At 38.0% G+C, this 14,164-nt stretch overlaps 1 protein-coding gene and 1 long non-coding RNA gene across 8 annotated transcripts in view; one reads left to right on the top strand and one right to left on the bottom strand.

The window, feature by feature from the left end:
* The window catches only part of LOC309622365 (uncharacterized protein), a 34,662-nt gene extending 31,030 nt beyond the window's left edge, over window positions 1–3,632 (bottom strand). For 2 of the 7 annotated variants that reach the window (XR_014240763.1, XR_014240764.1), the window contains exon 1: window positions 3,143–3,615. Coding sequence is in view for 3 of the 7 variants with exons in the window: in XM_082409452.1 (XP_082265578.1) it covers window positions 3,143–3,175 (33 nt within the window). In the remaining 4 variants the exon portion in view is untranslated. Of the gene's footprint in view, window positions 1–3,142 lie in introns of all 7 variants that reach the window. The other 5 variants (XR_014240761.1, XR_014240762.1, XM_082409452.1 and 2 more) reach the window with 5 other exon arrangements.
* A 118-nt stretch (window positions 3,633–3,750) lies between these two features.
* On the top strand, window positions 3,751–14,079 carry LOC309622366. Its single transcript, XR_014240765.1, has 3 exons — window positions 3,751–3,903; window positions 7,313–13,123; window positions 13,503–14,079. It is a non-coding gene; the product is annotated as an uncharacterized lncRNA (long non-coding RNA).
* Window positions 14,080–14,164: the final 85 nt, after the last annotated feature.

Below are 14,164 nucleotides of genomic sequence, written 5' to 3'. Positions count from 1 at the left end.
AGCCTTTTCTCCAAGGAGTACTGGTTCTTTTTAGTGATAAATGGTATTTAGAAACCATTTGGGTGGCTTGGTCCTAGGGGTGCTCATTGTTACTGGGGTGCCAGGGCTTCCAGGCCTTCAGGCCCTCTCAATGGACCCAATTAAGATAAAAAAATAATAATAATAATGTCATTCTACTACCAACTCAAATCCATCATCATGGGGTTCTTCCTTACTTTCTATCATACCACATTTGTTATTTCCCTTCTCCCACAGTGAGAACCCTGGTACCAAACAACATGAATATATTTACTCCTTTGCTTTTTCCTATAACACATGTATAATAGATTCAAAATTACTAAACCAATACCCCTTTCAACATCAAACCTACTAAACCAAGTTACTGATTTCTTTGCATTTCTTTTGCTCTTACATTGGACCCCACAACTCCTAACTCCAGTATATAGAGGACTATGCTCAAGTTAATTGAACAAGTTCTTTTTCTCTGTGTGGCTATGCTGACAATTTGATATACAGGTAAGTTCATCTCTTTCTTTGTGTTAAATTTTAGGGCTTGCTTTTACTTCCATTGTTTTAGATTTAATTTTTTGAAACGGCAAAACTCTTTTTTTTTAATTTATTTTATTTATTTTTGACTGCATTGGGTCTTCGTTGCTGCACGTGGGCTTTCTCTAGTTGCGGCGAGCGGGGGCTACTCTTCATTGCAGTGCTTGGGCTTCTCATTGCAGTGGCTTCTCTTGTTTTGGAGCACAGGGTCTAGGCACACGGGCTTCAGTAGTTGTGGCACATGGGCTCAGTAGTTGTGGCTTGCGGGCTCTAGAGTGCAGGCTCAGTAAGGTTCATGGGCTTAGATGCTTTGCGGCATGTGGGATCTTCCCGGACCAGGGATCGAACCCATGTCCCCTGCATTGGCAGGCGGATTCTTAACCACCACGCCACCAGGGAAGTCCTGTTCTTTTTAAAAAGAAGTTTATTCAGAGAGCCACACTCCCATCACTAATCCTTGCAAAATATTCCCATCCCCTATAGATAACCATTTTCAACTAATTTTCTGTTTTATAGTTTTTGTATTTCTATCTTCAAAAATAGGCCAAAAATGGGTGTGTGGTATACATACATATAAGTATGTAGACTCTCATTTCTCCTTCTTGCTTACACAAAAGTTAGCATACTTTGTATATTCTTTTGCACCTTTTCTTCACTGAACCATATAAATATGATTTTATTCTAAAAATTCATTGAAAGGCTTTAAGCTAAGGACTGACATGATCATTTCCATTTTAAGATTGGTTTCGTTGCCCTATAAAGAATGGAGAACAGGACCTGAAGCAGGTAGACCAGATGGGAGGCTGCAGTGGTCGGAGCAATGAAAAGGGAAAGGAGCATTTATTTCACTTACAACACAAAAGTACAACAGATACATTTATGAGCTGGATGAGAGTGGTGAGGGAAAAGGAAGACTCAAAATGATTCTTTCTCATGAGTAACTGGGTAGATACATGGTGGTGTCATTTACCGAGACAGAGATTTGGGAGGAGAGGCTTTAAGTTTTGGAATGAAAAATCAAGGTCCCATACTGAATATGTTAAGTTAGAGATGTCTGTTATACATCCAGGTGGAGATGGTAAGTGGATAATGAGATATTTGCATTTGGTTGAAGTTCAGAGGAGAGGTCTGGGGAGGATAAGGAATTTAGGAGTTATCAGTATAAAGATATTTAAATCCATGGGAGTTGATGAGTTTGCCAAGAGGAATACTGTAGAGGAGAGAAAAAGGTGGGGGAGAGGGGAAGCTCAAAACCAAGCTCTGAGGATTCCCATAATTTAGAGCTTAGGTAGAAGAGACAGAAAAGGAGACTAAGCTGGGCAGCTATTAAGGTTAAGAGTAAACAAGGAGAGAATGACCTTTTGCTGACCCAGAGACCAAGTGAAGTTTCAAGGCTGAAACATTTAACTGTGTGGATGAAACAAACTGTGTGGAATGCTTCTGAGAGCTAGAATAAAATAAGACAGAGAATCCATTGGATTTTGTATAGTATTATCCTGCCCCTGTGCCTGGTATTACGTTCCCTAGGCCTGGAGTACTTACTCCTCTCCTTTTTAAACCTATTTAACGCCGAATGACCCTTGGAGATCCAGATCAAACATTATTTGCTCAGGTTCCCCTGTGACACAGTCTTACAGCTCTAAACATTTCTTTCAAACCACTCAGTACAGTTGTAATTTCTCAATTATTTGTCTTTGCAATTTTTTCTCAATTATTAGAATATAAGCTCCTGGAGGGTTAGGGTCTGTTTTGCTGAACATAAATAAATGTAGCACCTGGAGGGCTCAAGAGCTGGAAATCAGTAACAGCTAGTAAAAGCAATAAAGGCATTATGAGGTACGGCAGGAAGGGCAGATTTAGGGGTAGAAGTGGAGACTTTGACACAGAGGCCCCTAAAGACTTAAGTTCCAGCCGGAACAGTAAAACACAGTTTTATTCTATCTTCCCTCCTTTCTTCCCTTTCACACCTACTTTCTCTGTTCATTTTTACTCCTGGTCCTGCATCCTCTTCTCTACTCCAAACTGGCTCACCACAAATATGATTCTTTTGTGGATAAAGAAGGCAAACTGAATAAGGAGACAGTGGGAAGTTAGCGAAGGAAGGGGGAGGTTATGGGAAATATAAATATAGAATAAGAAAAGGAAGACAGTAAGCTCATCAAACCAGGTACTATTCTACAAATGCTACTAACCAAGTGAAAGAGTCAAAAATAAGATCACATGTGAGAGGGTGGGTCTTGAAGTCATTCAGCTGAGTTTAAAATCCCAGTTCCACCATTAATAGCTGTATGCCTTTGAGCAAATTACTTAATCATATGAACTCAGTTTCCTCGAAACCTATACAAGGGGCATAATAACAGTACCTACCTCACAGGGTTGTTCTCAGGATCAGTACGACAATCAGTTTCAAACGCTTAGCACCATGACTGGCACAAGGTAAATGCTCAATTAACGTTAGCAGTTACTTTTCTTTAAAATGAAGTACAGCAAGGAGAGATGGCCTAAGTAGTAAATACTTGTCATATGACTGTAATAACACCGCATCAAAAGAAGAGGATCACTTTAAAAGAAGCAGATAAGATGTACTGGCACTTACATTTCGGGCACTGCAAAGACCTTGCCTATGCATGGAAGATTGTCACAGTACAGCGCCTCACGCCGGTAGTTGCTTTATATTTTCAGAATGGCAAAAACAAAAAAACAAAAAGAGAAAGAATGCTTTTGAAAATCTTGTCTGGGAAAAATGTATCTCGTCCACGAGGGCCGCTGTGGACGACAGGTAGGATCATGCAGCGAAGGAAGTGACCCTCCGAGTGCGGGCAGCGCTCATTCTAAGTGACTCTCCCGATGCGGAGCCTATTCCGGCCCGCAAGGACAAGGCCCGCCATTCGTCCGCTGGTCCCTAGTGTAGTCGCGGGGCTAAGTGTAGCAGCTACCTCACCTCGGGGCCTCCGCCACGTCTTTATTGTCTCCAGGATGGAATCCGAGATCCGCGCCGCCGCCAACAGAGGGTGATACCCACCGCAGCCCCGAGGCAGCGCCCTACCCAGCCCGGCAAGCAGAGACCCGCGGGAAGCTCCGCCCACTGGCCGCTCACCAGGCCGCTTCCGCCCATTGGTCGCCCGGCATTCCGAGACCCGCCCCCAAATTTGAAAGCTTCTCCCGGGAGCGGGTGGGAAACCCACAGCTCTAGCCGGCGGCGCTCCGGGGCGTCGTTCCGGAAGCTCCGCCCACTCCCAGCGTTCCGTTTGAATTTGAAAACGAAAATAAGTCGGTGAAGCTCCCAGGTTGGGGCGGCAGGGCAACGTTTGAGAGTGAGGGTACGCGGAAGGAGGTGGGGGACTGCGCACATACCAGGTGAGGTGAGGAAAGGTCTCAGGCAGTGTGAGCACCTTCCGACGGGGCTCGGGACACCCCTGAGGTTACTCTCAGGAACTGGGTTGCGGAGCAATGAAGACGCCTGGGCCAGCGGGTGCGCTTTGGGGGGTTGAGCCGTTGTACTCGCGTTAGGATTTAAATCTGGTCTCCGCCGCTTATTGGCTGTGTGACGTAAGGCAACGTCTTTAATCTTTCTGGGCCAGTTTCCTCATCTGTAAGAGGGGGTAATAATAGAACCTACCTCTTCGGGCTCTTATGAAGATAAAATGATAACATGTAAACCTGTTAGAAAGTGCCGGTGTATAGTAGGCACTAAGTATTTGCAATCATTAATATTTTTATTATTGTTGCTTCTGTTAGTGTTGAGGATCAGGCCTCCATTGCCAAATCTGGTGTCCTGAATCCCTAAGGTGAGCAGTTCGCTCGGCAAGTGACGTGCTGTTATTTGGGAGGGATGGGGGCCGTGTGGTGGCCTTCTGTGCAGTTATTTACAGGCTGCTGCCGCTGCCCGGGGCTCGCCCTTCTTGGACTTTGCAGTGCTAAGCGGAAGGGGGTGTGTGTGACGAGTGCAATGACTGCTGTCATCCCCCAGTTTGGGAGGTTTCCCCCATCTCGTTCTACTTTTTGGCTCAGTGATTCCTGCCTGGTGCAGTTCTTTAGTATTCCTCACTGCAGGACTAATTGACAAAAGGTCATGCCTTATAGGTTAGCTTGTTTTTAATTCCCAAGGTGATCAAATTCAGGTTTGTTTTTGTTCTTAAAACAAGGTAGCATGTTCACCCCGAAGCAGCATAACAGTGTGTACTTTTTATTAGATGTCCAAGACCTGAGACTTCAGCTTGCAAAATAATGTAAAGGACTCATCAGTTGTGAAGACTTTTTTTTTGAGACTATATTTTGTGGATGACATTCAGAAACGTCATTCAGTAGCAGATTTTATTTTTCATCAGTCTTCAACCATGAAATCTCACTGGAGAGAAGATAAAATATGCTGTTTCTCAGTCGTGGGAACAGCCTTCTGAAATGAGAAATGAGGTCTTGAACCTTGCTGTTGCTAAAGATAATATCAGAAAAGAGTAAGACCAATTTTTTTTTTTTTTTTTTTTTTTTGCAGAGAGGATTTTATTTATTATTATTAAGCCACTATACACGGAGTTTTTATCACATTAAATCTCTGAATTTGTTGTAGGGCATACAAAGTAGTATAAGACGATGTCCTTGCCCTCAAGAAGTTTCTAGTCTAGTTGGGGAGGCCACACATAAGTAGAAGTTAACTAAAAGTACAGGAAGTGATAGTACATCTCATTAATTTTATAATTGTTAAGAGGCAGTTTATTCATTGAAAACTGAACATATGAGCACGTACAAACTACTGTAACCTTACTTTTTTAAGGAGGTACAATATTCTTTTTAACTTAGTAATTTCATAAAAGACTTATCAATATGTTTTTTTTAACCAAAAATTAATTGAAGGCAAAGATTGAAGCTTACCTTCCAGTTTCCTGGGCATTTCTATGAAATTTGAGTTATGAAATGTCAAGCCAGTACTTTCATTTTTTTGCACACTTTTCTCCCATATTCTAGATCAGTGATTATTTTTTATTCTATCAGATACCTTTTCTCTTAATTTTCACCCATAAATTGCATGTTTGAAATACTCTATCAACTGCATTTAAGTAATTTTCTCATTTTGATTACATCACTGATTATACAATAAAAAAAGCAATAAAGATATTAAACTTAATTGTATGATTGGGTGATCTTGTAGTTTGCTGGGTTTTGTTGAAGGTAAATGTGTAATTTCTTTAACTCTTTTTGCAATTTAGGAAAAACAAAACCAAAAACAGCCCTGTTGTATTGAATTTGGGGGGTTTCAGGACTGATCAAGGGAAAAGATACACTGCAAGGTGGCAGTAACACACGAGGAGCTTTACTGGGGTAGCGCTTTGACAGGATTGCATGCTTGGGAAGTTGCCCACAGCATGAGACTTTCCAGAGACTAGAGTGAAGGGCCAGTCACCTAGAAGGGGAAGAGGGTAAGGGAATTGGGGAGGGGTGGGGGTAATAGGAGAGGGAGCTCTGGGTAAGTGATATTGCTCAGCAGCACAGTGGCCAGTCACTATGTCAGAGAACCCCAAAGGGTAGCAGTGGCTTGGGGTCTTATCGTCCTGGATTTCATCTGTGGCTAGCAGATGGTTGGGTGCAGTTTCATGGTTTGTGGGAACCAGTTGGGCTCTAAATGGCTAAAAATGAGCTTATTTTGGCTATATGTAAAGCAAACAGATGTGTAAAAATTTGAGTTTGACACCTCACTGGGTTTTTGAACTAATGATGTTGGCCTGCTGTGAAGAAGTAAACAACGCAGGGCCAGTATACAGGGGCCATCTTTGGCTCATTTATTTAACCCCCATGGTTGCCCATTACTAACTACCTTCTTGAGCCAGGAACTCTAGTGGGCAGTCACTGTTCTGAATATTTTATAATATTCAAAGAATAGAGTGCTCTCTCCATTTCTCCCTGGTATTGTGCACCTAGTAGATTCTCAGTAAATATTTTAATGTTAATATTTTTTTTATATGGTTCTTGTTTTTGTCTGACTTATTTCACTTAGCATAATACCCTCAAGTTCAAACTATGTTGTTGCAAATGGCAAGATTTCATTGTTTTTAATAGCTGAGTAATATTCCATTGTGTGTGTGTATCACTTAATGTTAATATTTTATCAGTGAAGGTTACCCCTAAGTTTACCTTTAAATTTCGTGACTTGATGTTTAATTTAGTTGTAATAGTTTACTGATGCATTATTCCATGTTCACCTTAATTTTTAAGACCTGTGATGTATCAGGTACTGTTTTGAATATGTTCACATACGTTATTTCACTTTTTACTTGCATTATTTGGAAGAATTCAGTTGAAAGTAATTGTCCAGATTACTGACTCCTAATTGCTAAAACATTACAAAGTCTGTAAGTAACATTCTTCAGAAGACACTAAATAACTAAAATAATACAAGGTTATAATTTACTCCACCCTTACCGTTTGACTTCTGAGAGGATTTCAGGCAGAGTCTGAATGTTTTATACTCTCTTACTTTATGGATTACCTTTACTCATGAAATCTCTTTGGCTGAATCTACCCATAGGTTGCAGCACATGAATAGTAGTGGTAAGCTGTATCCAGTATTATTTGATTTAGAATCTGTAAATAATTGTCTTTTGTCTTTTCCATGGGTCATCATGTTATAGATGAAATAGTCTAATGTTTTCCTTTTGGAAATGTAGTTACATGGCAAGAAGTAGCGGGCTGGACTCACAGACTTTATAAACTATGGATAGCTTATATGCTGATTTATTAAGGTTATCTAAGAAAGTTACTGTTATTCTTGCAGAATGGAATCTAATGTAAATCAAGATGGGGTGCCTAGACCATCTTATGTTTTCAGTGCTGACCCAGTTGCAAGGCCTTCGGAAATAAATTTTGATGGCATTAAGCTTGACCTCTCTCGTGAATTTTCCTTAGTTGCTTCGAGCACTGAGGTAAGTACAAGAAAAGTATTATGTTGATTATCATGATTGAATGCAAATGGGCACACACACACACAAACACACACACACACACACTTGTGGACAGGTACAACTAGAGCAGAGCTTTCCAAACTTTGTAGGTTTAAGGCAAACTTCTATCTCAGCAATTTTTTCATGGTGCCCTAAATACATAACAGTTCCTTTTCACATAGTAGGTGCAGACATCTTAATGACTATTTATGCCCTGACCTAGTAGCCATTTGAGAAAAAAATAACTTATGAAATTTTTAAATATTAGTTTTCAATAACCACGGTTACTTACTAATGGGCTATGTGTGCATTTTGGGTGCTGCACAACTACTCAAGCTTTGGAATCAAATTAGACACTACCACCTGCATTTCCTGTTCTTCATTGTTTTGGGGTCGTACTTGCTTTTTATCACAACCACCACTGGAAAATCCAGCTTCACTAAGATATGACATCATCAAAAGAAATAGTGTGATCTAAGGTTGAAACTGAACTTCTTCAACCTAATAGTTCATGGTGTTCAACATATGTCAAGTACCGCTGTGGTTCCCTCAGAAATGTAAAATATTCCACTATGCCCCTAGGAATTGCAGGCCTTAGTTTAAAAAATAATGCAGATTAAAAAAAAATTAACTTAGTAGTGTTTAAGAAATAAGTCTTTCTACTACCCTACCTACTGTCACTATGTTTGCTGTGTTTATAGACTTTTTCTTATACATTTACTTTCAATCCATTTATATTCTATTTATTACAGATTAGATTATTAATTTCAATGCCTTAGAGAGATGGACTAACCCATTTTATAAAGAAAGATGGAGGGGGAAAGAGGAGTATAGGGAACATAGATAAAAGGATAATAATTATTTAATACCTATCATGTGCTAGGCTCTTTTACTTTAGCTCATTTAATCATAGATAAAGAAAAGAGAGGAAGGGATAAATGCCTCTTGGTGTATAAATGGAATTATACATTACTAGACTTTTGTGTGTGCCTTCCTTCATATAATACAAGGGTTGGTAAATAATGGCCTGGTTTTGTATTGCCTGTTTTTGTATTGCTTACAAGCTAAGAATGGTTTTTACATTTTTAAATGGTTGAAGAAAAAAAATCAAAAGAAATATCATGTTTCATGATGTAAAAATTATATGAAATTCAAATATCACAAGTCATATTTATTGGTTTACTTATTTTCTAGGTCTGCTTTTGCAACAGAGTGGCAGAGTTGAGTAGTTGTGACAGACTGTAGGGCCTGTAGAGCCTAAAATATTGTGTTTCTTTACACACAAAAAATTTGCTGATCCCTACTTAGCATGATGTTTTTGAGATTCATCACGCATCATGTGTCAGTAATTTGTTACTTTTTATTGCTGAATAGTAGTTCATTGTGCAGATATGCCACATATCCATTTACAGTTTGATGGACGTATGAGTGATTTCCATTTTGGGGCCATTATAAATAATGCTTCTCTGAATGTTTATGTGCAAGCCTCTCTGTGAACTTGTGTTTTCATTTCTCTTGGGTAGATACTTACGAGTAATTGTGGGTCACATGGTAAGTGCATATTTAACTTCATCAGAAAACTGAAACTGTTTTCCAAAGCGACTGTACCAGCACCAGCAATGTATGCAGGTTCTGGTTCTTCCACCTCTTTGCCAACACTTGGTAATTTTATGAGTGTGTAGTAGTACCTTGTTGTGGTTTTAGTCTGCATTTCCCTAAATGAGCACTTTTTCAAGTATTTCTTGGCTATTCCTATACCTTCTCTTGTAAAATGTCTCTTCACATCATTTCCCTACTTAAAAAAATTAGATTGTTTGTCTTATTACTGATTTGTGAGAGATCTTCATGCATTGTAGATACATATCCTTTATCAGATCAATAATGTCTTGATTAATAGAGGTTTTTAAAGAAGTCTAATTTAACATTTTTTTCTTTTACGGTGATTTCTTTTGTAAGTCCTCAGAAATCTTTGCCCAAGGTGGTGAAGGTTTTTTAAAACATTTTCTTCTAGAAATGGTTAGAGCTTCTGTTTTAATGGTTATATTTGTTATCCATCTTGAATTAGTTTTTGTGTATAGTTGATGTAGGGATCCAGGTTGATTGGTTGGTTGATTTTTTTTTTTTAACCTCCATTTATCTAGTTACTTTAACATTATGTGTTGAAAAGACTTTCTTTTCCCCATTAAATTGTTTTGGTGTCTTTATTGATAATCAAATGGCTGTGTATCTATGTGTGGATCTATTTCTGGATTATTCTCTTTCATTGACCTATTTGCTTATCCTTATGCCTATACTTCACTGTCTATTTCTGTAGGTTTATAATAATACGTGAAATCAGGTAGTATGAATTCTCTAACTTTGCTTTTCTTTTTTAGGAATATTTTGCCTTTTCTAGGTTCTTTGTAAATATATTCATGAATTTTAGAATTGACTTACCAGTTTCTACAAAACAGCCTACTGGGATTTTTGACTGGGATTGCATTGAATCTATGAATCAATTTGGAGAGAATTGATATTTTAATAATATTGGAGAGTTTTAATTCACGATTGTGGTATATTTCTCAATTTATTTAGGTCTTTAAGGTTTTAGCAATGTTTTATACTTTTGTTGAAGGCCAGTGTAGGGGCCTTCAATATCTTCTGTTAAATGTATTCTTAAACATTTCATGGCATTTGATGCTATTGTAAATTATATTTTTAACAGCTTTATTGAAGTAAAATTAAGATACAATAAACTGTACATATTTGAAGTTTTGATGTAATGCATATGCTTGTGAGACTGTCACTACAGTCAAGATAGTGAATATTTCCATTACTCCTAAAAGTTTCCTTGTGCCTCCTTGTAATTCCTCCCTCCCATCACACCTCCAAGTAACCGCTGATCAAACATTAGTTTGTACTTCTAGAGCTTTATATAAATGTAATCATAAAGTATGTACTCTTTTCTTACTAAGCATAATTATTTTGAGTTTTATGCATGTTGTATGTATCAATAGGTAATTCCTTTTTATTGTCCATTGTTTAGATAAGCCACAATTCGTTTATCCGTTTATCCGTTCACTTGCTGATGGACATTTGTGTTTGTAGTTTCTGGCTATTACAAAGCTTCTAGGAACTTTTGCGTACAAATCTTTATATGGACATATATTTCCTTTATTTTTTTTCCCTTGGATAAATACCTAGGATTGGAATGGCTGGATCATTTTTAAGAAACTACCAAACTTTTCCCAAGTGATAATAACATTTTATATTCTCAGCAGCAGTGTAGGACAGTTGAGTTTCTCCACGTCCTCACCAATACTTGGTGTCATCAATCTATTTATTTATTTATTTGTTTTTAAACAGACTATTTTTTAGAACAGTTTTATGTTTACAGCAAAAATGAGCAGAGGGTACAGTGATTTTCCATATACCCTCCACCCCCATATAGCTTCCCTCATTATTCACATCTCCTACCACAGTGGTGCATTTGTTACAACTGATGAATCTACTTTGACACATGATGACACATGATAGTCGCCCAGAGTCCTTGCTATATAGTTACATTGTGGTTCACTCTTGGTGTTGTACATTCTGTAGGTTTGAACAAATGTGTAATGACAGGTAGCCATCATTATGGTATCATACAGTGTATTTTCACTGCCCTAAAATTCATGTGTTTCACCTGTTTGTCTCTCCCCCACCCCCAGTAACCACTGATCTTCTAACTGTCTCCAAATTGTTGCCTTTTCCAGAGTATCATATAGCTGGGATTATACAGTAGCTATTTCAGATTGGCTTCTTTCACTTAGCAATAGGCATCTAACGTCTTGTCATGGCATCCTCCATGTCTTGTCATGGCTTGATGGTTCATTTGCTTTTAGTTCTAAACTATATTCCATTGTATGGATGTACTGTATCCATTGTATGGATATTTTTATGTATTGGTATCAAACAGACATTTTCATTTATCTAATGTCTAAAGATGTTGAATATGTTTTCATGTGGTTATTCATTCACCTATTGAAGGGCATCTTGGTTGCTTCCACGTTTTGGGAACTGTGAATAAAGTTGTTAATGAGCATTCACGTGCAGGTTTTGTGTGGATGTTAAGTTTTCAGTTCCTTTGCTTAAGTACCAAGGAACGTGATTGCTGGAGTGTATGCTACTAATATGTTTAATTTTGTAAGAAATTGCCAAACTATCTTCCAAAATGGGTGTAACATTTTGCATTCCCACCAGCAGTGAATGAGAGTTCTTGTTGATCCATATCCTCACCAGCATTTGGTGTTGTCAGTGTTCAGAATTTGGCCATTCTAGTAGGTGTGTAGTGATATCTCTTTTTAATTTGCATTTTCCTGATGACATACAGTGTGGAACATCTTTTTATATGCTATTTGTCCTCTGAATATCTTATTTGGTAAGGTGTCTGGTAAGGTCTTTGGCCCATTTTAATCAGTTTGTGTTCTTATTGTTGAATTTTAAGAGTTCTTCATATATTTTGGTAATAGTCCTTTATTTGATATATATTTTTGCACATATTTTCTCCCAGTCAGTGGCTTGTCTTTTCATTCTCTTGACTATGTCTTTCACAAAGCAGAAAACTTTAATTTTAACGAAGCCCAACTTATCAATTATTTCTTTCATAGATCATTCCTTTGGCATTGAATCACAGAAGTCATTGCCAAACCCAAGGTCATCCAGATATTTTAAGTTATTTTCGTGAAGGGTGTAAAGTCTATGTCTAGGTTAATTTTTTTGCATATGGATGTCCAGTTGTTCCAGCACCATTTGATGAAGAGACTGTCTGCTCCGTTGTATTGCCTTTGCTTCTTTGTCAAACATCAGTTGTCTATATTCATGTGGATCTATTCCTAGGCTCCCTTCTGTTCCATTGCTTCTGTTCTTTTGCCAGTGCTACACTATCTTGATTACTGTAGCTTTATAAAATATCTTGAAGTTGGGTATTGTTGGTCCTCCAACTTTATTCTTTCAATTTTATGCTGGCTATTACAGGTCATCTTTTTATTTTTAGTCATTCTAATAGGTATGTATTGGTATCAAATTGATATTTGCATTTACCTAATGTCTAAAGATGTTGAGTATGTTTTCATGTGGTTATTTGCCTTTTGTATATCTTTGGAGAAATGTCAATTTAAATCTTTTGCCCATTAAATAAAATTGGATTGTTTTCTTATTGAATCTTAAGTGTTCTTTATGTTTTCCAGATACATCTGTCTGTCAGATATGTCCTTTGCAAACATTTCTTCTATGGCTTGTCTTTTCATCCCTTAAGTGTTTCTGGAAGAGAAGTTTTTAATTTTGATGAAGTCCATTTTACCAGTGTTCTGTTACGTATTGTGCTGTTTGTGGCGTATCTAAGAAATCTTTACCTAACTCCACAAAGGTAAACTCCTTTACCTAAGGCCACAAAGATTTTCTTCTATGTTTTCTTTCAGAAGTTTTGCAGTTTTAATTTTATATTTAGGTCTATGATCCATTTGGAATCAATTTTTTATATAATGTGAGGTGTATATTCAAATTCCTATTTTTTTATTGCATATAGATATCCATTTGTTCTAGCACAATTTGTTGAAAAAGCTATCCTTTCTGTACTGTATTTCCTTTGCACCTTTGTCATAAATTAAATGCCCTTGTATGTGGAGGTTTATTTTATTTTTTATTTTTTTTTTATAAATTTATTTATTTATTTATTTATGGTTGCGTTGGGTCTTCCTTGCTGCACGCAGGCCCTCTCTAGTTGAGGCGAGCAGGGGCCACTCTTCGTTATGGTGCACGGGCTTCTCATTGCAGTGGCCTCTCTTTGTTGTGGAACATGGGCTCCAGGTGCGTGGGCTTCAGTAGTTGTGGTACGTGGGCTCAGTAGTTGTGGCTCACGGGCTCTAGAGCACAGGCTTAGTGGTTGTGGTGCACAGGCTCAGTTGCTCCCCGGCATGTGGGATCCTCCCCGAGCAGGGCTCGAACCCGTGTCCCCTGCATTAGCAGGCAGACTCTCAACCACTGCGCCACCAGGGAAGTCCGGAGGTTTATTTTTGAATACTCTATGTATTCTGTTTCATTGATCTATTTGTCTGGCTGCCAATACCCCACTGTTTTGATTACTGTGGCTTTAAAATAAGTGATGAAATCAGGTGGTAGTGTTAGCCTACCAAATTTCTTCTTTTTCAGAGTTGTTTTGACTGTCCTAGGTACTTTGTATTTCTCTCTGAGTTTTTAAATGAGCTTGTCAGTTTCTACCAAAAAAAAAAAAAAAAAGCCTCCTGTGGTTTTGATTGCAAGTCCATTGAATCTATACATCAGTTTTGGAAGAATTGACATTTTAACAACATTGAGTCTACCAAATAATGAACAAGGTGTATCTCCATTTATTTTGGTCTCCTTTACTTTCTCTGAGCACTGTTTTTTAGTTTTCAGTGTATAGGTGTTTCATATCTTTTGTAAGATTTTTCTCTAAGTAGTTCATAATTTTTGAGGTTATCATAAATGGTATCGCTCTTTAAAATCAACTTCTATTTCTTCCCAGCATATAGAAAAACAATTGATTTTTGCATTTTGATCTCCTATCATGCTACGTTGCTAAACTCATTTAATAGTTCTAGTAACTTTTTTGAAGATGTCAGATTTTTGTATGTAGATGTTCATGTTGTCTGTGAATAAAGATGATTTTATTTCTACCTTCCCATTCT

The sequence above is a fragment of the Balaenoptera borealis genome (genome assembly GCF_965194805.1).
Source record: "Balaenoptera borealis genome assembly, contig: HAP1_SCAFFOLD_2283, whole genome shotgun sequence".
Lineage (NCBI taxonomy): Eukaryota > Metazoa > Chordata > Mammalia > Artiodactyla > Balaenopteridae > Balaenoptera > Balaenoptera borealis.
This window is presented reverse-complemented; position numbering and strand designations above follow the sequence as displayed.